Source organism: Pinus tabuliformis, chromosome 7 (genome assembly GCF_031772625.1).
Source record: "Pinus tabuliformis cultivar Carrire ecotype Pingquan chromosome 7, CPIR1, whole genome shotgun sequence".
NCBI lineage: Eukaryota > Viridiplantae > Streptophyta > Pinopsida > Pinales > Pinaceae > Pinus > Pinus tabuliformis.
Genome location: NC_142293.1, coordinates 665,700,446 through 665,727,675, shown reverse-complemented (window position 1 = coordinate 665,727,675; position 27,230 = coordinate 665,700,446). Strand labels below are relative to the sequence as shown.

At 36.0% G+C, this 27,230-nt stretch overlaps 2 protein-coding genes across 2 annotated transcripts; one reads left to right on the top strand and one right to left on the bottom strand.

The window, feature by feature from the left end:
- Positions 1 to 11,704: 11,704 nt before the first annotated feature.
- Positions 11,705 to 25,249, bottom strand: LOC149249210 (mitogen-activated protein kinase 15-like). The gene is made up of 5 exons (XM_089452324.1): positions 25,095 to 25,249; positions 22,678 to 23,086; positions 20,377 to 20,504; positions 14,146 to 14,205; positions 11,705 to 11,803 (listed from the first exon to the last, which is right to left on the bottom strand). Exons 1-5 carry the CDS (start codon positions 25,149 to 25,151, stop codon positions 11,705 to 11,707), a joined length of 753 nt encoding a protein of 250 aa, XP_089308450.1. The 5' UTR covers positions 25,152 to 25,249.
- Positions 20,909 to 22,298, top strand: LOC149249211 (glycine dehydrogenase (decarboxylating), mitochondrial-like). The gene is made up of 2 exons (XM_089456200.1): positions 20,909 to 21,491; positions 22,190 to 22,298. Exons 1-2 carry the CDS (start codon positions 21,304 to 21,306, stop codon positions 22,197 to 22,199), a joined length of 198 nt encoding a protein of 65 aa, XP_089312326.1. The 5' UTR covers positions 20,909 to 21,303; the 3' UTR covers positions 22,200 to 22,298.
- Positions 25,250 to 27,230: the final 1,981 nt, after the last annotated feature.

The window sequence follows — 27,230 nt, the reverse complement described above, 5'->3', positions numbered from 1 at the left end:
ATGTCTTCTACAACTTCCTCTTCAAATATTCGTTCAACTATGGACTATTGCCATAACATTGCATCTTCAATGTGTCTTCTTTACTTTTCATATTCATTATTTTCACTTTCATCATCAGGTACTTGTGCTTTTTCCCTATAATCTGCATACTCAAGATCATTATTCACCATTTCATTCAATTCTTTTATTCCAGCTGCTGTTTTAAGACTCACATCAATTTGTTCTATTCGTATCTGAATCCATTCTTCAATGATCTTCAAATCTGCATCAAATTTATTAACAACCTTGTTTTCAAATTCTGCTCCCATGCTATTTTGAATACCTGCATATTCAAAAACAATGTTAAAAACACCTTTAATATGACTCTCTTCAGTTAGAGCTTCCTGCTCTACATTTTCCTTCTTTTCAACTGCATAGAGGCTGTCTTCCACTGTTATGCTGTTAGTGGATATTCTCATAAAAAACTCTTCAATCACTTTATCATCTTCTTGATCATCAGTCGCTGCTAGATCATGTACTGTTTCATGAGCAGTTCCAGCAATGGCAGCTTCAACCCTTAATGTTTCATCAAACATTGAGCTTACCATATTGTCACATTCGATCCATGTTTCAAAAAAGAAACCACACATAAGATCAACATAATGTTCATCCACACTGTGGTGGATACCCAAGCATGCGTGTGCTCATTGTCAATTTCATTGACAATTTCAACTTCACCAAATCCATCTGCTGCCGCTGGATTCACTGATTCACATATAACTTTGCAGTCATCATCCACGTGTGTCTCATCACAGTGGGATTCACAATCATCTGTATCATCCACTTTACAATGTAGTCCTTGAGCATTTATTTTATCTTGCTTTGTTTCATACACAGAGGCTTCAACTTCTCTCTGTGCAATCTTCGTTGCATCTTCTTCATCCATATACATGCTTGCATAATGGATTTCAATTTTATGGTATTGACAAGCATAGTCCACTTTTGAATGGGATTCTCCAAGCTTTGTTTTTCTCTTAGAGTCTTGTTCATCCTTGCTCAGATCTGCGACTGACTTCTTTGCTTGTGACATAACCTGTTGTTGCATGTCACTCACCCTTGCACCAAACTTCGCTTCCTGGAATTTCCATGTTTCTTTGGAAGTTGTAGTTTTGCCACCCTGCACAAACACTTGTTATCCAGTGCTTGTTTTATAAAATTCAATGTTAAAACATCACATATTGCATCATATGGGTTATTAGATTCATACTCAATTAACTCTCTAGCTCGAAGAAAAGTTAACATCTTGATAACCTAATGATCAAAATATTCACAACATAGGAGGTGGTAGCAAATCAAAGTTATACGAATCACCCGCGATTTCTTATTTGTCTTCTACTAGACTTCTCACTTCCTCGGCTACGACCTGAACCTCTCTAACCATGGCAATGATCTTTACCTCTTTTTTTCGATTTCTTTTCTTAATATACTTCAGTTGTGCTTTGCAACCCATGATTGCTGTCACTCCTTTTCTTATATTTACTTTGCTGATTGCATGAAGCTATATTCTATATCTCCCCGAAAAAAATATGAATTTCATTATGCGCCCCTGTAAGACACAATCTTCACAAAAAATTATCATACTTAACAAAATACGAAATAATTTTACAAACCAATCAACCTTTCAAAACTTAAACTTCTTATACAAATAAAACCCTTTTCATACAATACAGTTTTGTTCTTTTAATATATAAAAAACCTTTGTTTCCCATTTCCAAACTTTAATCCTTTAATTTGCCTTCTTACACTTTGATAAGACTTTTGCCCACTTAAAAAGGTATTCCCCTTTTCAAAAACCTTTTACCAAAATAAAAAACCTTTAAAACCTTACCCTTTTTTAATATATCGAAAAACGACTCTGGCAAAAACTTCGTGCATTGATTTCATAAAAAAAAAATATGAAAAACAAAGTGGAGCACTGCAGATTTTTTTGAACATATTAATTTGTTGGAAAGGTAGAAGAGACAAATCACACGAAAAATATTAGTGGTTGTTTTTTTATTGATCACACAAAATATGATGTTTATAACGAATTTGGTGAAAAGTATTTATACTTTTTTAATTAGCTTTTTGGCTAAAATATCTTAACACACATACTCAGTTAACTCACAATCTTTCCAAGCGCGCAGCTTCTTGTTCTATACCCATAAGCAGGTTCACCCGCAATGGATCAAGATGGAAATTCGATTGAATTCGTTGATTCAGCAATTGAAGTTGATCCACCAATTGAAGTTGATCCACCAGCGTAAGCAGATTAAGACTCCACACTCACTTAACTTACTCTCTAACTTTAACTAACTCCAAATACTAGAGTAGTTACTATTTCTAACAAAACGGGAGAATGTGGAACTTTCGATTCGAGGTGTGAAGGAGAGGCGGATCATGTTAACGTTTGGGTAGACGAGGACCATACGTACAATATCCGTTCTAATATCACCGCTTCTTCTGATCTCGAACAAATCTGTCTTACCTAACCAGGGAACGCAATTCTTGTGCGTCCCTCCCATCCTTTTCAATTGATTATGAAATAAAGGAATGCAATTTTCCAAAGGCCCACCAATTCCAATTGAATGGTCACTTTCAAAAGGTTTGGCTTTTTTCCTCTCTTTTTTTAATGTCCAGACCAGATTGGTGATTCTTTTAATACGTAGTCAGCATCATAGAAAAATAATTAAAAAACTCAGGAAATGAAGTAGTTTTGCTATTTGATATCAAAAAATATGGACACATTTAACAAGAAGTTAGATGTCATGCGTTAATGTTACGATCCTTTAGTACAGTTTGACAGCATGACAATGTCGGTATAACCTAAGGTTCGAATAATAAATGGAACAAATTTATAAATGACAATGTATACCTAAAGTTTGAATATAAATGGAACAAACTTCAGGAGAGAAGTAACAGCGAAACGACCCAAGAATGCTGGAAACTCAAAAGATTAGGGTGAGCTCTTCGGAACACGGATGCTGGGAAGAGTTGGGACATCGGACCAAAAATTCAAATATTTTCCACGGTTCCCACCAGCGTATGAACTTGAAGGACACTCCTAGTCAATCAAATTTTATATGATTAGTTTTCCTATCAAATAGCCATTTGATTAAATTTGCTACGGATATTCCTATCGGTCAATCAAACTTTATATGACTAGTTTTCTTTTAAAATTTCGACTAGTTTTCTTTTGAAATTTCCCTTTCATTTATTTGATATTTATTTTTATATTTGTTTTTTAATTTTTTATTATGAACATCAAAATCATTTCTTTAACGATAAGTTTTGTATTAAACTTTAAACTCTGTAGCTATTATTTTATTATAAAAATATATAGTTTATTTTATTTTTGAAAAATTAATTTATTGAATCATATAGTTTATTTTTTTATATTTGTTTTTTAATTTTTTATTATGAACATCAAAATCATTTCTTTAACGATAAGTTTTGTATTAAACTTTAAACTCTGTAGCTATTATTTTATTATAAAAATATATAGTTTATTTTATTTTTGAAAAATTAATTTATTGAATCATATAGTTTATTTTATTTTTAAAAGATTAATTTATTGAATCATATTAATTTAAAGGTATGTAATTTATATCTGATTATATAATTTTAAAGAATTTATAAATTGTTGTGAATCATGAGTAAATAAAGTTTTATTTCGGTAGAACATGTTACTATGGACGTGTTGCCTGAGTTTCAACTTTTAAACTTCAACTTTCTATATTTATGTTTTAAGTTTTGTAAAGTTTCTTCTTAAGCTGTGAATATTATGAGTATAACACTTTATAAAACTTATGTTAAATACTTAAAAAATAATATAACTATTTTAAAAGTGATATTGTATAAATTTTAAGTAATCAATATTTAAAGATTATAGACAAAATGCAAATAATTCTCATCAAAATTTAACCCGTCACCACATTCCTCTTATACTTCCACCCAACATTTGCTCCTTTTCTTCTGTTTTTCTTTTTTGAAGTTCATATTGCATTTAGTAAAAACAAGTTATTTGATAATTTGTCATCCAGGTATTGTATTTTAAGAGCCCTATGCCGTTTCAAATGTGTGGTAACCAATTATAATTTTTAATTCATCACCTTCTTTTAGAAAATAAAGTGATTTGAGTGCGGACTCTTGAGTGGATGGAGAGTTTGGGTAATCGTTTAGTTGCAGGAGAGAGATATATGTTGCAAGGAAATCTGAAGAAGAATGATGGAAAATTATATTTTGTCGGAGAAACTAATTCTAATCACTTGTTATGTGTTATAACTAGCATTTGCACCAAATGTTGCAAAAGAAACGCCGTAAGGCATAAATTGAGGAACAATCACTACATGGGAATGGGCAAATCTAAATGAGATGCAAATATGTAGCAGAAATGAAATTCTAATGCTATATAAACAGAAGTTGATTTAGGGTGCCTCACACTATTTTTTATTAATTATTGAATTAATATTACATATAAATCTCATAAAATTCAATCAACTTATAATTTAAGGCTCTGATCTAAATTTGACTTTGGGTCATTAACAAGGTGATGTTGTGTCTCAACTACTTAACCACTAAACCATAGGCCAACAAAGAAAAGACTGCAAAATGTTACAATCATTACCATAGTAAACCCAATGACTCTACACACAAGACTTTTTGGGGGAGAGTGTTATTGGAATTAATTAATGGCATAACAGGAGCAGAACTCTTGTCTTGCTTCCAATCCTCGTTTACAAAAGAAAGCTCATTCTGAATGATATATCTTAGGTTTGGATCAGAAGGTAGAGCTGAAGCCTTTGATAAAAAAGAGAGACATTTTTCCTTCACTTCATTAAAGCGACTGTAAGTGGGAGTGGGAATATAATTTTTGTTAGTTTTGAAGGTAGATGGAGCATCAAATTTCAGTAATTTGTAAGGGGATGAACTGGCCTCATTGTTGTTGTTGTGGTCTAAAGTGGTTGTTAGCTATTTTGTGGTTGATGTGAGTAGTTTTGTGAGTGTGGCCTCAACGCAGAGTGTTCTTTGTCTTCTGTGCTTCTATTGCATTGTCTAAAACTCATTCTGGTGAAAATTGGGCTGGCTAGGAATTTAATACAGGACCTACTCTACCAGTGAGCTACCTGCCCTTTTGATGATGGGCATCTTTACCTGTTTGATATCAAGGTGTGAATTGGTACCTCCAGCATTCCATTGGGTTAATGCCAAATGGTGTAGTAGCACATAGGTAACTTTTGCAGTGATGTTTTGGGGGAGTAGTTCAAGTTCTGCTAATATTCACCTTCTTCTGCTAGCTAAAAACGTGTTTTAGGTATGGTTACTCAAGGTTGAAGTTATGATAACGAGAAAGATCAAGGCCTAGGTTTTGGGCCGAGTTCTTTGTATGTTTAATCTGCTACATGTGCCTCTGGTTAGAGTTTCTTCTTGAATACTTGCTTGAGTTGGTGGAACTCGGAGTTCATAACACTTTCTAGCTTATTTCAAAATTCATTCCATAATTTCATGCAGCATTGCCTCAAAGTTTCCATGTCGGCACTGGTTGCCTTTTCTCCAGACCAATCCCGGTTCAAATATGCAAGTACTCTTCTTAATAGCATATGTTGTGTTGGGTGCCAAATTATACATATCTGTTATTGAAATTCAACTCGAGAATATGGTAATATGGTCATATGGTCATATGTTTATTGTGTTTTCTATTTTCCACTTTTGGTCTGCCAATCATGTAGACGAGCTTTTTTTTCTTATCTTCACAAGATAAGATAATGCATGCTATGTACGTTTAGGAACATTTGAAATCTTCTAAGAATTGATGGAAACAATAGATGTTACTATGGAAAAATCAAATGAGTCCAAATTAATATCACATGGATCTTTTGATGAACTAGTAGTTGTACCTAAGCTAACCTTAACTGACAACACCTACAAGTCATTACCAACTCCTGTGTTTTATGATGCTAAAAAATAACTTATAGCCTTATATGTTAGAAAAATGGTTCTCCATCAACAAAAGGAGCATTCTACATCTGCAAGTGAATGGATTTATTTGGATTTCCATCACTCACATGGAGGGGACTGCAACAATCATAGTTGTTTTTCTCTTCAGAAAAATATACAAGATGAAGACAACTGCAAATTGATTAAATTTACATATCCTTCTTTGAAAGTGACTTCAACTTTTTTGAATATAATGGAGTATTTTGATAAGCACCAGGATAATCAACCTAAAAATAATGGTCCAAAGCTCTCTGAAAGTGTTGGTATATCAGATATTCCAAGGTTCAAGTCTGAGACTGTTCTGGGTGGGGTACCTGACAACATTGACATGAAAACACAGGATAATTTGAAAAATGCACTTCAGTCAAGAACTAAGAAAGTCTCTTTATTGTTCAACTCTATGTTTGTATCCAGTGATCTGTCATTTTACTTGAATGTGAAAAGAAGTTTTGTAAGATGTGGAGATCCTTCAGCAAAAGAAACAAGTTGCATGCAAAATTCTTTGTATACCGATCTCAATGAATTCTCAAATACTATTTCATCTGATTTTTATTGTCAAAAGAACATGAACTTCATCATATTGAGATGTCCAAATCTGTCATAGACATTATTGATTGCATTCGAACGGATTCTGAAATGGTTTATGAGTTAGATAATGAGCTAAAAAGAATAGTACATACATTTCCAAACTTGAAAAATCTTTGTATTCCACATGTTAATTAGGTAGATCTAATGAGTTTGATCAAGGATAGGGTTTCCCAAATAGGTTCCTTGAAATATGATACAACTTTGAGATGACTAGGCAATATGCATATATTATAGAAGACAACTTTTGATGTTTGTTTCTAAGTGTTCAGGTAGCATATATGTATTTGATAGAGTTGGTTCAAAGCATAGAGTTTTTGGAAAATTCTATAAAACTACCCTATTCTTTGCTTAAATATGCCTTTCTTGACCATCAATAAGCACTTTGGATGTAACAGCACCAAAACAGAGAACTTTTGGAGGAGAGTCTACCATGGACTTCATTTCCATTTTCTTATACATTTGGTTAGATGTACCTAATTTGTTTAATGCATATATAATTTTTTTTAAGTTCCAATATGATGCTCACTAAAAACAAACAGATAAATCTGATGTAGCCTTGCACCAATAAGTAAACGGTGTAACGTTTCAATTTAAAACAGCAGCATTGGTCCACAATAAAAAGCCTTCAAGAGCCATCCATTTCCTCGAACTAGCTACCTCGAACATCTTATCAAGTGATATGATACAACCTTGGCTTTTACACCAACAGGTATAGTGATGTAATCATTCAGTTAAAACAGTAGAACTTGTGCACAGTAAGACAGTAATGAAGGGTTATCTACTTTCTCGAATTGGCTACACCATTTTTTTAACTATTGAAAATGCATCATATACCACATTAAAAATCAAAGAGATCTGGTGATTGACAAAATATTTTGTAAAAAAAAATACTTGTTTAGATTATAACAAGCAGATCATTGTTTACACAATGGATCACAAAAAGTCCATTTGTAAGGGAATAATAATCTGTTAACTTGATCAAACAAGGGAAAGGGTACAGAGTCGCAGAAAATGTGGATTCAAGCTGCTGCTGTAACGTTTTTGAGTAACCCTCTTATTTTGATGATGTTTTTTGGTTTTGTCCAGATATTTTTCCATGAACAGGATAAAAAGTTGCTATAGTATTTTTTTTAAACATTTGTTAAATAAAATGCTATAGTACTTCATGCACCTGCCATGCAGCTCAGTTTTTTAAAACTAACTTGTACTTTGATGTAGCAGGCTGTAAATCAGAATTGGAAGACAAAAGGATAGTGTGTGAAAAAGATGAAAGACAGAAAACAAAAATAGACTTTCCTATAAGCCTCATACCATGACACAAAATCGGCCTTATTGCAAATGGCCAAAGCCTCTAAGTCTGTGTTTCAGAGCATTGGACATTGGGATTTTTCTCTCCCCTTGCACGCAGTTATGATATATAAGGGGGCTTCTATATTTATTGCGATTAACATGTTGACTCTGCTCCATCTACATCTATGTTCTAGATTTATTTGCTTTTTAATCAGGCCATCAATAGGGGCTTATAAATTTCATGCATTGTTGCCAACAGGACAGTTGCTATTGCAGTATAGTTCTCATGCTAGATGGCCAACTTTCTTCTTTATCTATCCATATCTAGTTATCAAAAACACGGATTTTGAGTGCCTACTTTAATGAAGTCTCCACCAGTGGATGAGTCACACTGTCTGTACAACATTCTTGAAGGAAATCAGATGAGAAATGGAAAGAGGACCTTAAGTAGTGCAAGAGCAATGCAATGGTATTTTGTATTCATAAGCCTGTTAAGACAATGAATAATGCAGTGCGGAGAATGTGATTCCAACCTTCCCGGTCATCTTTTGTATAGAATTCCTAATTATTGTGAATTGCAAGTGTTTTCCAGACAGGAATAGCTTGTAAAAATAAAATTCCATCACACAGTCAAGAAAACTCATCTGGTAGTGGTCCATAGTACCTTCACAAAGGCCCTGGTACTTCATGAATTCAGAGGATACATCTGGGTTTGCATGTGATCATGTTCTAGTGAAATGTTACAATTTGTTTTAAAAATTTAAACCAAAACAAAAATCTTGCATTGCATTCAAAAGTACAACTCACTTGGACAAGGGAAGCAATTAGAAAATTTAAGGAGGTCAGCTTCCAGTATGTAAAGAGATAAGGAAATATGGTAGCAGACCTATTAGCTAATATTGCAATAGAGGAGGAATAGAAGGATCAGACCTAAACACAAATTCACTGAACTTAGCTGAAGGGGAGTGGACGTCAAGCTTCAAAAATTGGTCCAATCAAATTGCAATGATCTTTATGAAGTCTTTTATCTAAAGTTCATTTGTCTTGTTTCAATCCCCTAATTTCAGAGGCATTTCAGAGGCCTAGTATTTCCCAACATTACTATGGGTTACGGTCCAATCATGTAAGCTTTTTTAGAAGGACCTGTTTTAATTTGAGAATTTATGAGAGAGATACCACGTAGAATTCCAAGGTTGAAAGTAGATCAGCTTAATAATTTCAAAGGGTGGAAAAAGCCATGCAAGGCTATAAATTTAATAAGAATACTCCTGGCCAGCTCAAATAGGGAGAATTCTTGTTGTGCAGGAATTGTAAAGCCATGAGGAGGAATTTAGAAGGACCTGTTTTAATTGAGAATTTATGAGAGAGATACCACATAGAATTCCAAGGTTGAAAGTAGATCAGCTTAATAATTTCAAAGGGTGAAAAAAGCCATGCAAGGCTATAAATTTAGTAAGAATACTCCTGGTCAGCTCAAAGAGGGAGAAATCTTGTTGCACAGGAATTGTAAATTGTTCAACTCTATGTTTGTATCCAGTGATCTGTTATTTTACTTGAATGTGAAAAGAAGTTTTATAAAATGTGGAGATCCTTCAGAAAAAGAAACAAGTAGCATGCAAAATTCTTTGCACACCGATCTCAATGAATTCTCAAATACTATTTCATCCGATTTTTATTGTCAAAAGAACATGGTACAACTTCATCATATTGAGATGTCCAAATCTGTCATAGACATTATTGATTGCATTCGAACGGATTCTGAAATGGTTTATGAGTTACATAATGAGCTAAAAAGAATAGTACATACATTTCCAGACATGAAAAAGCTTTGTATTCTACATGTTAATCAGGTAGATCTAATGAGTTTGATCAAGGATAGGGTTTCCCAAATAGGTTCCTTGAAATATGATACAACTTTGAGAGGACTAGGCACTATGCATATATTATAGAAGACAACTTTTGATGTTTGTTTCTAAGTGTTCAGGGAGCATATCTGTATTTGATAAAGTTGGTTCAAAGCATGGAGCTTTTGGAAGATTATATAAAACTACCCTATTCTTTGCTTAAATATGCCTTTCTTGACCATCAATAAGCACTTTGGATGTAATAGCACCAAAACAGAGAACTTTTGGAGGAGAGTCTACCATGGACTTCATTTCCATTTTCTTATACATTTGGTTAGATGTACCTAATTTGTTTAACGCATATATAATTTTTTCTAAGTTCCAATATGATGCTCACTAAAAACAAACAGATAAATCTGATGCAGCGTTGCACCAATAAGTAAACGGTGTAACGTTTCAATTTAAAACAACATCATTGATCCACAGTAAAAAAGCGTTCAAGAGCCATCCATTTCCTCCAACTAGCTACCTCGAACATCTTATCATGTGATATGATACAACCTTGGCTTTTACACCAACAGGTATAACGATGTAATCATTCAGTTAAAACAGCAGAACTTGTGCACAGTAAGACAGTAATGAAAGGTTATCTATTTTCTCAAATTGGCTACACCATTTTTTTAGCTGTTGAAAATGCATCATATACCACATTAAAAATCAAAGAGATCTGGTGATTGACAAAATATTTTGTAAAAAAATTACTTGTTTAGATTATAACAAGCAGATCATTGTTTACACAATGGATCACAAAAAGTCCATTTGTAAGGAAATAACAAACCAGACGTAGGAATGTAATTTTCTTCCTTAGAAGGCAATCCAATCAATCAGATCTCATTTCAACTTTAAAATAAAAATACACTTAACCGGTCAAAACCTAGATAAGTGAGTAACCCATCAAATGCACTGTACCTGCTGAAAATAAGACGTCCTAATGTAATTTTCTTCCCTCGTTTTGTATTCAGGGACGGCTCTTCCTAGAAGGCAGTTCAATCAGATCTTATTTCAATCTTTAAAATAGAAATATCCTTAATAGGTCAAAACCTAGGTAAGCGAGTGAACATTTAAATGAATTTAAAGCGTCAATGAGTTTCCCTTACTTTCTTGTTGAAATCCCAATGAGTTGTGTCTAAGTACTTAAAACCTTGCAATAGAAAAAAAAATCATCAAACAACCCTCTGATTCATCTTAAGATTCCAAATCATTATCTACCAGAGGGCATTCTAAATTCTGTACACCTATATAATATACTGGTTTGGAATTAAACAAGAAGCATACTTGCTCAGGTAATTACCCTTCACAGAAATCTGAAATCATGCATTTCATCTCTTCTGGTCCGCATCGAACCAAACAAAATAAAATCAACCAATCCAAAAAAAGGGAAAAAAATAAAAGAAAATTCAACAAACACCAGCTGGTAAAAGAAAAATCGACAAAGAAAATACACAATGAAAGCCAAAAAATAACAAGGAGAAGCCAATTCAAAGCAATGCAGAATACAGAGGAAGATGAGCTCAAAAGAATAAGATATAATTTGCCTGCAACTCTTATATAGCAGCTCCATCTCAAACAGTCATAAATTTGCCCCAACTTCTAGTTCTTTCCCACTTCCACTTTAATCTATATTTTAGATTTTATTTTATATTCATATCCACCAACATGGCCAGTGTTCTACGATTCAAAATTTGTTTAAAAATCGCAAATATTTCGAGTGATTACGGTCGATGGCGATTACATGGAAGCAATTCTGAAATATTTCCAAACCAAAGCCTTTAGATTGCGTTTTTAAATGGAAATATTTTACAGGGACATGAGATACTTTAATATTTACTTTTTTTCTAAGATATAATGTACATAGCTATGCATAGTCATTTAATTACCAAACTCATTTCGAACATGTTTGAACAGGATTACAGAACAGAAGCAAAAGCAAGAAACCTGGCTTGGCGCTCCTCCTCCTGTAGAAAAATCCGCCATGTGCGGCCCTCCCCATCCTCATGGCCCTCCTCCTGTAGAAAAAGCTCGTGCAACATAAGACGGACTCGCTAGGTAGACGGACGGGCTGGGCTGGGTTTAATTAATTTTTTAACTAATAATTGTGTTTAATGTTTTCTTTGAGATGGAGCTGCTATATAAGAGTTGCAGGCAAATTATATCTTATTCTTTTGAGCTCATCTTCCTCTGTATTCTGCATTGCTTTGAATTGGCTTCTGCTTGTTATTTTTTGGCTTTCATTGTGTATTTTCTTTGTCGATTTTTCTTTTACCAGCTGGTGTTTGTTGAATTTTCTTTTATTTTTTTCCCTTTTTTTGGATTGGTTGATTTTATTTTGTTTGGTTCGATGCGGACCAGAAGAGATGAAATGCATGATTTCAGATTTCTGTGAAGGGCAATTACCTGAGCAGGTATGCTTCTTGAGCTTGGAGCAAAGGGTTTCATTATAGTGATTTTTGCAAATCTAGAAGACATAAACAATGTATTCGAGAACAACATGTATTTTTTCAATAATGTGGGGTTATTCATGAAATTCTGAAAAGAAAGTTACAACCCAGAAAAGGAAAAATTGCCAGTAGCCCCATTTTCTTATGCCAAAAGAATATCGAGAGGAGAAAATCATAGAAGGCATTGGAAACATGATTAGAGATTTTGTGAAAATATCCCCATTTTCCTATGCCAAAAGAATATCGAGAGGAGAAAATCATAGAAGGCATTAGAAACATGATTAGAAAATTTGTGAAAATATCTAAAGTGACTAAGCGAGGACACTACACCTCATGTAAGGATATGTGTGTATATGAATATCTCCTTACCACTTTCAAAATCAATCAAAATCTCCTACCATGATGAAGTTTAGCAACAACCTTTGGATTATGAGCATGTATTGTTTAGATGTCATAGGTGCTATGAATACAACCATCTCTTCAAGGATTGTCCCCTGAATCTCACAGAGGAAACAAAATAAAATCAACATAAATTAGACCATGAGGGTTTTCAGAAAGTCCAACCTCATCGAAAAAACCCTCAAGCACAAAATGTGGCAACGCCATAGGAGCCTCTTCAGTGTGTTGATTTTTCCTTAGGCCCTAGATCTGGTTTGAGGCTAATCACGCACACAAGCACACTAGAAACCCTCAACTTACAAGCACTTAACAGCCACCCTGTTTTCCCATCAATTCACACATTCTCTCTCAACAATCATGGAATGCTAATCCATTTTAAGAGATCTCCAGGAAAAAATAACACAACTTTGAACAACCATAACATTTGCTTGTAACATCAGAACTGTGAAATATGAACAATTCTAGGGCTCTTAAAAGATCTACAGATTAATGTAAAATAAACTCAATTCTTGGTTTCTCAATTGCCAGATACAACCTTGGCATCTTATTTAAAGTACTTTTCATCTCTATACTTTTAAAATAGAATAATTATTTATGCTTACATCTGTTATTCTCCTCTATAAAAGGAAATATTCCTTTCATACATGCAACATTATGGGCCTCAGTATATTCATTCATGTGTCTCACCAAGATACACAATCACAGAAATGAGAAATTACTTGTAAAGTTCAAACCATAACATTTGCATGTAACATCAGAAGTGTGCAATATTAACTATTATTCTGGGGCTCTTAACATATCTTCACATTCGTGAAAAATAAATTCAATTCATGGTCCCTCAATTGCAAGGTACAACCTCTGCATCTTATTTAAGTATTTTTCATCTCAATACTTTTAAAATAGAATAATTATTTATGCTTACATTCAACATTCTCCACTATAAAAGAAAGGATTCCTTTCATACATGCATCAAAGGCCTCAGTATATTCATTCATGTGTCTCACCAAGATACACAACCACAGAAATGAGAAATGACTTGTAAATTTTGCAACTGACATTAGTTCTTGATAAAATAAATTTCTAGGCGTCAGTGTTTCCCTCGCCAAAATTACAGATAAGAGATTGAACACCTGAAAATAATTAGCATGCATACTGTTATGACTCGAGATAACTCGATATGGTGAATTAACCAATTTTGCGAAAATCATTATTCGGAGTAAATCAGCGAGGAGAAAAATTGTAAAAATCGGAAAAAAAAAAAAATCATGATTTTTTCTCAAAAATTCATGATTTTTTTACCAAAAAATTGCGATTTTTTTATGTTATCGTGATTTTTACAACACTGAAATCAACACACTAATACCAAGCAAACACCTAGTTCCATAACATCTAGAGAAGCAAGAAGATGAGAAGAATGTTATACATCTAAGAATAGTTAGTCACAACAGACTAAGTAGAATGCAGTTATAGTTAAAATAGATCTAACAAAGAATCCTTTAAAAAATTTATACCTTGGAGAAAAAGGATCCACACAGCTCTGGAGCCCTATACCATCTTATGGCAACATAGTCCTGCACTTCATCAAATATATACATCTTAAAAATGGGAAATTTACTAACTAAACTACTGTAGGAATTTACAGGGTAAGTTCCTCAGAAAGAATACCAAGAGGACACCGCTCACAACCAGATCTCAAATCAATACACCAGTATTTTTGACGTGGTTAAAACCCTCAGAGTGCAAGGAGGGAAACAGTCCACGGCCTGTCCCAACGTGGGTACAGACAATTTATTAATCAAAGAATGAAAATTTACATAAGCTTCTCTCATGCACGGATTTCCCGAACAATGACCCTCCATGCGCTTTAAATAGAACTCATGGACCAATCGGGTGTCAAGCCACGGATCAAGTGTCGGTAATACCGAGGTGAGAGTGAACCGTCGGATCACTACATATCGTGACCGTCGGATTGTAAGTTACAAAATGTACAACGGTAAAGAAACACACTTTACCTAACTCTAACCTAACTCTATACTAGACCAAGTTGAACTTAACTATATCCTATGTGTCGGAATATCCTAACATCCCCCCTTAAGAACAACTTGGGATAGGATTGAAGGATTTACAAATATGACACAATAGGAGAAGGAAGGAGGCACTAGAGCCTATCCCCCCTTAGTGACAACTTCCTGAACTCCAAGCATATATCGAAGTTTAGTGAACTTCGCCTCTGTGAGAGCCTTTGTGAAGATGTCTGCAACCTGATCATCTGTTGGACAATATTGCACTTCAAGAACATGGTCATGAATGAGCTTTCTGATGAAGTGCATGTGTAGTTCAATGTGTTTGCTGCGCTGATGCTGGACTGGATCTTTGCATAGCTGAATGGCACTTTGATTATCACACCAAAGTGTGGTTGGATGTGCTGCTCAAAGCCAAACTCTGATAGGATCTGACGAAGCCACAAGGCTTCCTTACTAGCTTCCACGGCACCACGATACTCTGCTTCTGCTGACGAAAGAGAAATGGCAGCCTGTTTCTTACAAGCCCATGTAATAGGTCCTGAACCAAGAGTGAAGACATAACCGGCAGTAGACTTCCGATCATCAAGGTCACCAGCCCAATCAGAATCAGTGAAACCAACTAACAGAGGAGCTGCTTTGGCACTGTAATGAATCCCAAACTGTACTGTACCTCGAACATAACGAAGTATTCTTTTAGCTGCTTTCCAATGACTTTCACGGGGGTTTTGCATAAAACGAGCAACAAGGCCAACAGCAAAGGAAAGATCAGGACGAGTATGGGTTAAATACAAGAGTTTTCCGACAAGTTGACGGTATAAGGTAGCATCAACTTCAGGAGAAGTACAAGAGACTGAAAGTTTGACTCCAGACTGAAAGGGAGAAGGGCTGGCTTACAGTCTTCCATGTGAAAATGACGAAGAATATCACAAGCATACTTGGACTGGGAAAGGAAAATACCCTCTTGGGATTGCAAGACTTGAAGACCGAGAAAATAGTGTAAGTGTCCTAAGTCTGTCATTTCAAATTTCTTTTTAAGGCTGGACTTCACATGGTTTATAAGGTTGGGATCACTACCAGTAAGAATAAGATCATCAACATAAAGAACAAGGATGATGAGAGAGTTGCCCACTTTCTTGGTGTAGACAGTATTGTCAGAATGACACCTAGAAAAGCCAGATTCTAAAAGAAAGCTATCCATTTTGGCATACCAAGCTCGAGGAGCTTGCTTGAGGCCATAAAGGGATTTCTTAAGTCGACAAACGAGGCTGGAGTCTGTTTGTATGAAGCCAATGGGTTGTTCCATATAGATTTCTTCCTGCAAGTCCCCATGCAAGAAGGCAGATTTAACATCCATTTGATGGACTTCCCATTTTAAAGAGGCAGCAAGGGAAAGAACAAGGCGGATAGAGTTCATTTTGGCAACTGGAGAGAAGGTTTCAGTGTAGTCAATGCCTTCAACCTGTGAAAAGCCCTTAGCAACTAGACGAGCTTTATGTTTATCAACTTTCCCATCTGGTCCATACTTGGTTCTGTAAACCCATTTGCATCTAACAAGTTTGCGTCCCTTTGGTAGAGGAACAAGATCCCATGTATCATTTGTCATCAATGAATGATATTCTTCATTCATAGCTGTTTCCCAATGTGGATGGCCTGAAGCTTCTGCAAAAGTGTCAGGATCATGATTTACTGGAGCTTGAGCCAGTAAAGAAGAGGCTCTTTCAAACTGAGAACGTGTACGTCGCTGATCTGTAGGATCACCGGCAAGATCACCTGCTGCATCCCGAGTAGCACGGACCCATCTTGGAAGTTGAGGATCCTGAGAAGGTGGGGAAGGATTATCATCCTCGCTTTCATCATCAGAAGAAGAAATGTTTTCAAAGATAGAAGAGATAGGAAGAGGTGGCACATCCGCCGGACTAGGCTCGCAGGCCGATTTATTTTCATCAAATTTTACATCTCTTCTAATGATAACATTTTTGGACTTAAATGGAATAAGTCTATAGCCTTTTACATCTTCAGAATATCCAACAAAAGTACATTTCTCACTCTTAGGTTCTAAGGCTTTATGCTTTTCATCTGGAATATGGGCCCATGCTTCACTTCCAAACACACGAAAGTGACTTACATCTGGTTTAATGGAACTCCAGGCTTCTTCTGGAGTGATATTCTCTAGAACCTTAGTAGGAGTGCGATTGATTATATAATTTGCACAATTAATTGCTTCGGCCCAAAAACTAAGACTGAGTCCTTTAGATTGCAGCATACAATTAGCCATTTCCTTTAAGGTGCGATTTTTCCTTTCAGCTACACCATTTTGTTGTGGAGTGTATGGAACAGTATGTTGCATTTGAATTCCATTTTCGGTGCAAAAGTTGATGAATGCATTTTTAACATATTCTCCACCATTATCAGTTCTTAGCTTAAGAATTTGATGTCCAGATTGTTTTTCAACGAATGCTTTGAAGGCCAAAAAGGTGGTAAATACTTCGCTCTTGAGTTTTAAGAAGTATACCCAAGTGCGTCTGGAGAAATCATCAATGAAAGTTAAGAAGTACTTGCAGCCAGAGAATGAAGCAACAGGAAGAGGACCACATAAATCACTGTGCACAAGCTGTAAAGGGGCTGAGGCGTGCCAAGAGGCACGTTTGTCAAAACTGTCCCGATGATGTTTTCCGAGTACACATCCGGAACAAACACCATCTTTGCAAGATACCATAGGAAGACCTGTCACCATGTTTTCTTTACATAGATGCTGAAGGGAGCGATAGTTTAAGTGACCAAACCGCTCATGCCAAAGTTTGCTCACTTCATCATTATGAGCAACAAATACTGAGGGAAGATGGGATGACCCAAAGTTGTGAAACTTATACAACCTTTTGGAATCATCAGCAAGACCAGTAGCTAGAATCTGTTTAGGATCTTTTAGATCCTTGATTACAACATCATGAGGTGAAAATTCAACAATTTTACCTTCACCTGAATGAGTTATCTGATAGACAGATAGAAGGTTGCAGGATAAGTTTGGAACACATAATACATCATTGAACTGACCATTGTCTAGATGAACAGTTCCAGTCCCTACAACATTAAGAGATCTATCATCACCAACATATATATTTTTGGTGTTACAATCATTTAAAGAAGAAAACATGGCTTGGTTTTTGGCCATGTGACAAGAGGCTCCAGAATCAATGAGCCACTCATGAGAATGAGAAGAAGAAGAAGATACATTTAATGCATAACCAGACTGAGATGATTGACGATGACATGCAGAAAATGCCGTTCCGGAAGTTGAAGTTGAAGTAGGCTCCAGATGGATGTTATGTTTCTTCATTGCGGCTTCCAAGGCTTCCATCTTCTTAAAGCATTTAGATTCTAAGTGGCCATCTCGATTACAAAAGTTACAATGTCTGTCAGTCTTCTTCCATTTGTTTTTATTGGTCTTGTCATTTTGCTGAAATGATCTTTCATCTTGAGGCTGAGTTGGTTTAGGACCATTCCTTTGAGGATAAGACTTCTTAGGATTCTTTGAATTTGGTTGCTGCTGGGCGGCTAACGCTTTCGAGGAAGAGTTTCCAAGATTAAGAAGACCAAGGTGTAAGAGTTTTTCTTGTTCTCTTATTAAGGAATCACAAAAGGAGTCAAAGGAAGGGGGCTTGTAGTCTTTGCCTTGACAAATGAAAGCTTCCCTGGTAGAATGGAAAGTGGAAACAAATACAGAGTAGGCTGGTCCCAACTTAGTAAGGATGGAATAAATAAGGTTACCATCTTCTTTCTTAACTTTAACACCTTCCAAGAGATATCTAAGGGTCTTGAATTTGGACAAGAAATCTTCAATGCAAGAAAAATTATTAGGATCCAAAGTAAGCAACTCATTCTCAAGTTGATGGGCTCTAATTTCATTTTTAATCCCAAAAACTTTAGCAAGTTTTTCTAATGCTTCATGAGGAGTTTCAATTTCTGCAATGTGGAATCTAAGATCAGGAGAAACAGACATTCCTATCAAACCACGTGCTTGATCTTGTCGATTTTCCCATTTTTCGGCCTTGTCTTCATCTTTGGGTTTCTTCTCTTGGTCTGTGGCTATTCTGAAGAGACCTTTACTTCTAAGTAAATCTCCCATGTAGGCTACCCATTGGAAGTAGTTAGTGCTGTCAAGAATGACTTGGCATGGACTTTCCATTTTTTGAAAAACAACTGAAGCTGAAGATGCTGAAAGTAAGTGGTCCAATGGATAGATCTCGAAAAAATAGGCGGTTTTAAAAAAAACGGCTCTGAAAAAGGCTTCCGGATGAAGAAGTTATGGCTTTTTGAAAAAAAATTGTTGACGTTGCCGGCAAAGTGCGCGAATGTGCGGGAATGAAAAAATCCGCCCCCACAAAATGGAGACTTGAACCCAAGACCTCTACTCTCTTAAAAGGTCTTTGAACCAATTGATCTATACAAAATATTTGAGAGAGAGAGAGAGAGAGAGAGAGAGAGAGAGAGAGAGAGGGGGGGGGGGGGGGGGCCTCGATTTGCGTGCTTGCCTTGGGAAGACTCTTTTCCCCTACAAAACACAAAACACAAAACCCAACACGAATATCCAAAGAAAAACGAACCTTACGGCTCGAAGTTAGCTTTAGCCAAAAAACTAGAAATTTTTAAAAAAAATCTCAAAGTTAGCTTTTAGCCGAAAAACTAAATATTTTTCTCAATGTTTCTGATTTTCCGAGATCACACTAAGGTGCAGGGAAAAGAGCATACGCATGAGAAAAATCCTTTCTTTCTGTTTCTGATTTGCCCAGATCGCACAGAGTCGCAGGGCAAAGAGCATACGCAGAAATGAAAGGTATAGATCCGGAAAAAAAAAGGCTAAATAAACCGAAACCGAAATAAGCAGAGAGAAAATGACAGTAAACTGCAAAAAAAAAACACTGTATACCTCCCGATCTGAAAAATGACGCAGCTAGGGCTACCGGAAACCTTTTCGCGTGAAACGAAAGGGGTTCCTCACTGAAACAGATGCTCCGAACGCAACAGAGCAGTCCTCTCGGCCCGAAAGCAGTCAGAAACAGCAGATCTAGGAAACGACAGCCGCATGCAGTTCTACCGGCTTCAGATTTGGATCACCAACGGACGCGGCCCTCAAATAGCTCTGATACCATGTAGGAATTTACAGGGTAAGTTCCTCAGAAAGAATACCAAGAGGACACCGCTCACAACCAGATCTCAAATCAATACACCAGTATTTTTGACGTGGTTAAAACCCTCAGAGTGCAAGGAGGGAAACAGTCCACGGCCTGTCCCAACGTGGGTACAGACAATTTATTAATCAAAGAATGAAAATTTACATAAGCTTCTCTCATGCACGGATTGCCCGAACAATGACCCTCCATGCGCTTTAAATAGAACTCATGGACCAATCGGGTGTCAAGCCACGGATCAAGTGTCGGTAATACCGAGGTGAGAGTGAACCGTCGGATCACTACATATCGTGACCGTCGGATTGTAAGTTACAAAATGTACAACGGTAAAGAAACACACTTTACCTAACTCTAACCTAACTCTATACTAGACCAAGTTGAACTTAACTATATCCTATGTGTCGGAATATCCTAACAAGTACAACAATCAAAATCAAATAGAGAATTCAACAGAAACCCTATCAAACCAGATATAACAATATAGCAACTTATTCGATTTGGATCTGTATAATATAGATTTAAAATAGTATACGGTCCAGAAGATTGTTGTGGGCATGTCATTGAAGGCAACTCTTGCTAAGCCAAAGTCACATATTTTTAGCTTGCAATCAGCGTTTGCCAAAACATTCTTCGGTTTCAAATCCCGATGATACACATTGGCTACAAGAACATAAAGTTGACAAATTAGAGAATAGAATTCACATTTCTTCTTCCATATTAAGTTCCATGAAATGGAAGGTGCTTCACAGTCACAATAGATTCTTAAAAACACAGTTAAAACTTAACATGAATATTTTAACAAGATCGATGTCCTAAACCAGATACCCTTTAGTACACAAACGAGAAAGAAGCATATGCACTTCACAAAACACTAAAATATATATTTTTGGAAGTGAATAAAGCACAATTGCAATGTGCAACTGCTTGAAATGATTTGTAAATACAATGCATGGGGCAAATACAGAGATCAAAATTGTGAATCCTCAAATTGACTAACTCTTGCAGTTAGAGATGAAAATTTGAGCATTTGAAGATTGAACCATTATTCTGAAGGATTGATTTCTAATGACTGAATCAAACTAAACTGGTTTGAGGGTTAACCGGCCACATATGTCAAATTGTGGTAAAAAAATTGATCCTTAGACTTGTGAGCAATTACAAAACAACAATGCGCCCCCGATGCCTATAGTGGACATTACCATGGTGAAATAAATAGGGACTTCAATCAAGAGTATAAATAGCTGATGTGCCAGAAAATGATTAAAATAATTATTGTTTAATAACTTGGATTACTCTGATTTCGTCAGGAATGCACATGCAATCAATGCACATGCCAAAGGTGTTAAGGTTGTCGTGGCAACAGATCTGATGTCTTTGACAATGTTGAAGCCTCCAGGGGAGTTTGGAGCAGATATGGCCATTGGATCTGCACAGAGGTTTGGAGAGGTTTGGGGTTCCAATGGGATATGGAGGGCCTCATGCAGCTTTTCTGGCTACTTCCCAAGAGTATAAGAGAATCATGCCGGGTAGGATTATAGGAGTGAGTATCGATTCAAATGGCAAGCCCGCTCTTAGAATGGCGATGCAGACTCGGGAGCAACATATTCGGCTTGAGATAAGGCCACCAGCAATATCTGCACGGCACAGGTAATATGCATATCACAACTTTGCTGAATAGTTAACAGAATATATGGATTAGTATTTGCTTTTGATACTTAACAGAATTTATGGGTTAGTATTTGCTTTTGATGGATTTTCCTCCCTTATATCAAAATGAACTACGCACCTCCGCTAGTAAGCCAATGACCTTATGGAGACTCCGCTAGTAAGCCAATGACCTTATGGAGAGGCCAAAGGTGAAACCTTTTACCCTTCATCTTGCTCCTTTATTATTGAGGGTTGCTGATTTTGGAGAGTGTCCCAGGTTACCAAGACTGCTATGATCAAAATTGTAAGCAGATGAATTACTATGATCGAACATTCATATGCTGTTGGTGTAGACCAAAAACGTAGGGCTGTGTACTAAGCACATAAACGCTTTTAAGATTTGAGCCCTGGGTTTAGCCAGCTCTAAATCCAAATAAAATTCCCACAATTGAGATGCACCAGTGAAGGACCAGAGTATGTAATGTAACAACAAACTTTCTATACCGTTTTCTTTAAATATTTGAGCTTTTATTTCTCTATGGTTGCATGTTGCCTCAATTTTCAATGTTTCTTCAAGTTTTAACTTCAGTTGTTTTGATGGTCAATGAGGGTCTCTAGCTTAAAATGTTTTAATTTTGATTTTATACGACATATTTGGACGAGTATGGCTTTGATCATTGAGATCTTTTTGTACGCAGGCCTTGCTAGCAAACATGTCTGCGATGTACGCAGTATATCATGGTCCAGAAGGGTTGAAAAGGATTGCAGAGCACGTACATGGTCTGGCAGGAGCTCTTGCAGTTGGATATTGCACTTGGATTGTCAATACATCTGTAATGCAGAAATACATAGAAAGAAAAGAGCATACAGAACGATCTCAGATTGTTTTATCTATAAAACTGGAGGAAGGAAAAAAGGAAATAGGCTAGCCGCTATACATACATATTAATTTTCACACAGTAATTATGCGTTAAAAAATAGTGAGAATAAATTAAAATTAGACAAAACCCCTGCAACATAAAAGCAAAAATCACAATCTTAACAGAACAGTAACCGAATATTGCCTACTCACATAAACAGCCCATATATCTAGTGAATATAGTCAGCAATGAGCATGCATACACCCTTTCCCAGGTTTAAAGTTTAAACTTATTTAGAAATAAGAATATTAGCAAAAGAAAGCTACTAGTATGTATGTACTTCAGAGCTCGTAGAAGCTGGTACAAGAAAAATTGATAATCTTCTGGCGTCAAGTCATCATTTGCCTTAATAACCTGGTGTAGATATGATTCCATAAGTTCAAATACCACATAAATGTCTTTGAATTCCCGCCTAGAGGGCGGTAACATAATGTGCTTGATTTCGACAATATCAAGATGCTGCAGCAGCCTCAGAAGCTTAATTTCACGTAAAATCTGGGTTGCATCAGAAATATGTTCAAAGATATCATTTATTTTTTTTATTGCAACTTTCTCCCCAGTGTGAGTATCAATTGCAGAGCATACAACACCGTAGCTCCCTTTTCCTATAACCTCCTGAATCTTGTAGCGACTTGCTTCACCATATTCAGTGAAAAACTCAACCTCTGTAGGGGTCTGCATCAGGTGAATTACATCACAATCAGATTTTAAAACTTACATCATCTTCATAAAATGTGATCTGTGATAGAAACCTGAATATTTGACTAAGAAGCAGATAATAAGATCTAACAGCAAGAAAAATATTAAGCAGAGCAAAATAACAGGTATGATCTAGGCCTGAAATTTCCATGGCCAGATTTTCTCCCAGATGAAAGAAAGCTAACAACATTCCCTCAAAAGCATGAAAACGGTATCGAAATTGAACTACTGTGAGTAGTGACAATGCCAAAGGTTGCTTCAATGAACACTAGTAGCTAAAACATATACAGGAGTAGGAACATTGGGTTTGAACAAGCCTATGTAATTCACAATTATGAGCTATTTCATTATTGGGACACCGTAAAATTAATTATTTTCCAGCTAAACCTCAAGAAAAGCATTATCAGTACCACACATGACTTAATGCCTATGACCTCATTTAAAAAATGTACAGCTATAACTAAAAATTTGAACGGAGGCCTGAACCAAACTTCAAAGTATTACCCGAACTGATTTATCTTCGTGGCAAAGTAGGATGTTCAGTTAAAATTTTAAACGGAGACCTGAACCAAACTTAAAAGCATTTCCCGAACTGATTTATCTTCATGGCAAAGTAGGATGTTCAGTTAAAATTTTAAAAACAAACTGAATGAGAAAGATTTGCCATCCTTTGTTCGAATACAGTATCAAACCAAAAAAGTGGGATCAATTTAAGCCTATAAGGAACTAAACATGCAAAATATGAGAGGATGGAACTATCCTTGCCTCAAAATAGCAAAAAGCGGAATTCCCTAACATTTGGGTGAAAATTTAGTGTTCTTCAAAGAGGCATGTGAAGCATAACTGGAGGAAAATAATATTTTGCCTAAGATTGTGAAGGTGAACACCCATGAATTGATAGTCAATGAAAAGGTCCAATGCATCAATCACCTAGGTAAAATAAAAAACAACCACAATAAGCTGGATTCTTTAGGTCAACGCATGTCCAGATGTCCATATCTCTATATAGTCTGTTATAGCGCACATATCTTTGTGATCAAATTCATGATTTAAATGACATAATTGATGAACAGATTTCGATTTTCAAGACTGAATGCATGATTTTCCTTCTATAATTTGAATAGATGCAAACAAGGAAATGCGACCCTGCACAATGTGGCCTGTTCTAAAGGGGAAATGCTTTATGTCAAGAAATGGAAGGGAGTCCGAAACATAATATTCTAAAACCGTTACAGTTATTAGATGCCAAACATGACAAAAAACACCTCCCAACTAAAAAGGGCCTTGATGCTTGAAAGGCCATTCCATAGTATGGCTTCTGTTAATTTCCTCTTTAAAAGGGAAAACTATGATAATATTTTTTGATCAAAGAAGGGCAATGCATATTCACAACGAAAAAATCGGGCCTGGCACCACTCACAATGTAAGATTTTACACCAGATTTGAATACCATCATGAAATTTTACCAATGGGTTTTAACCGAGATTTGAATAGCGTCTGGAATAGAAAAGGAAATGAAATTTAAAAATAACAGAAAACTCCAGATCGATCTTACAGTGGATCCCATTGCACTTCGAAAGATAAATTTATATCTGCTTATTACGTTATCGGAAGCAGGGCAATAGTACCCTTGGATCCACGAGCCAGTTGTGACCTAACAACGAGGCTAAGTAAAAGAGCGTCTTTTTTTTTTCTCAGTACTACAAGTAAAAGAGCGCCTTATCTATTACATGTAATAGCCAAACAACAACTTGCCCGGCGTCAGCCGCAGCGTACAGTAGAAGAAGAATCACAAATTAAACCCATCTCAACCCTCTTTTACCTGATTCAACCATCTATATGTATGATGGACACCCATTAGCAGAGGATGAGAAAAGCTTCTATCTTTCTGTCAGGACACTCCAATGCAATCTCTGGAGACTATTTTTCATCCGATTGTTCTCAGAAAGGATAGAAAGCCTCCGAGAGAATGGAAGTGACCCACCTGATAGTTGCTCATCTTCTTTACATAGCTGGGATGGATCATCTGCAAGTTCCCCATTGCTGGATCTTCCCATGCCACTTATTGTTTGAGGCCCTGCAACAATATAATATTATTCCAAACAAAACCATTAACAACAAACATGCGTACAGGCACACATCCATCTATCATGAAAGGAAACCGTAACAGCGACTGGAACCGGAGACGCCACTTACCTGGCAATGCGACATCGCCACTGGCCAGGCCACGTGTTCAGACCGATGGCTTGGCTCGTCACTCACTGATCTTCAATGTACTCGATCGCAGGGGAAATATTGAAAAGAAATACACATTGGGGTTTGGGAACTGAGGGTCTTAAACAGACGGGTAGTCGAGAATGTGCGGCCCTCCCCATCCTCCTGGCCCTCCTCATCCTCCTGGCCCTCCTCATCCTCCTGGCCCTCCTCTGCAGAAAAAGCTCCACAGGACGGACTGGCTAGGTAGATGGACGGGCTGCGCTTTAATGGATTTTTGGATTTATTGATTTTTGGACGGTAGAGAATTGTTGAATCGTCTAACAATTAAATCTAACGGTTAAGATTAGGACAGGGAGACATTTAGGGGAGTTCATTTCAGAGGGAAACGCCTTACGGCGTAATAATCAATTTAAGTGTCATATTTAATTTTAATTAAGATATTATATTTAGTTTGAGTTTAGTATAGTTTAGTTTTTGTTAAATTTGATTTTAGTTATTAATTATTTTTATTTTGTATTTTTTTATGTAATATATTTAACTATTAATAATATTGAGAAAAATACTTTGCTCCACATTTTTACATTTCTTAATTTCTGATATCATATAAGAACCTAAGTCGTAACCTGCATAAGACTCCTTGAGAGCAGGAGAGATCAAGACTTCAGGAGGAGAAAAAAGCAACTGTGAATAAGGCACTCCTGTTGAGAAGAACGCAATTATGAAGAAGGTAGCTCTGAAAAAGCTTTACCAAGCTGTGCTATAATGCACCACATAAATTTAGCAGTCTTGTTAAAAACGAAAAACTTCTGCCGACGGTGCGTTACCGTAATTTAAAAAACAAAGAGGGGCCGCACAAATAGTCTGTGGAGTCTTTGAAATTTGGAGTAGACATGATCTTGTCATTGCTTGTTAGGCTAAACGAAGCAGACGTGCTTGTGCGGCTAATAGGTGCTTGTGCAGCTAATAGGAGGTATCATTAAAAAAAACGGGTATTCAAAACTTAAAAAAAAGGGTTTTATTAAAAAGGCATTCGTTCAAGACTTTTAAAAGGGGATTTATTCATAGTAAAGAGGTTTTGTTATGGAAATAAAATAGGTTTTTTTATTCCAAGTTAAAAGAAAAAATTAAAAAAAAAAAAAAAAAAAAATTAATTTGTTATAAAGAAAAAGTGCTTCAAGGTATTGTTATAAAAAGATCATGTAATTCTTAAAAGGCTCCTTAGATTTTATGTAATTTGTTTTTAAAAACAAAGGGGTTGTCTTAATCCATTGTGGGCATTGCAATATTTAAAAAGAAAATGAGTTTGTAAAAGTTTTAGTGAAATTGTTGCTTTTGTAGAAAGTTTGTAGACTGGTTTGTTTTGTAGAAGATAAGGAATAGAAAATCTACCACAAAGATATGTTCATTGCAAATAGATATGTTTGTTGAGTCGCAGTCAACCAACGCTCAATAAATGGGAAAAGCCAAGAGGCTGAGAAAATGAAAGCAACAATAAGAGTTGTTTGAGATTTATTTGAAGGAGTTGGAGGACAAAGGACAAAAGAATGCTCTCCTAGATGACAACATTCTTCCCCTCATTGCAGATGCAAAAACAACCAAAGAGGCTTGGGATACCCTTGAGATAAATTTCGCTGTAAGGGGGAATATTCAAGATGAAGATGAAGAGTTTGGTGAATCCCACTATGCTTAGCCACAAGTGGATGATGACTGTGAATAATTTGCAGAAGAAGCAGAGAAAGAGCACACAGATGTTCCTAAATCCAACTGTGCACAACCACAAGTGGATAACCATTTAGTGAATCCAACAACAGAGTTTGTTGACGACAGAGAAGTTATTATTCAAGCAACCAATGTTATGGTGAATCCAACAATTAATATTGTTGATGTAAACTTTTGATGAAAA

Coding starts and splice junctions, on each gene's coding strand:
- LOC149249211 (XM_089456200.1), top strand. CDS start 21,304: ATGGGATATGGAGGGCCTCATGCAGCTTTTCTGGCTACTTCCCAAGAG.
- LOC149249210 (XM_089452324.1), bottom strand. CDS start 25,151: ATGGGGAACTTGCAGATGATCCATCCCAGCTATGTAAAGAAGATGAGC. Junction 20,505..22,677: donor TCTGAAGTACATACATACTA/GTAGCTTTCTTT, acceptor ATGTTCTTGTAG/CCAATGTGTATCATCGGGAT. Junction 14,206..20,376: donor CCACAACAATCTTCTGGACC/GTATACTATTTT, acceptor GATGAAGTGCAG/GACTATGTTGCCATAAGATG.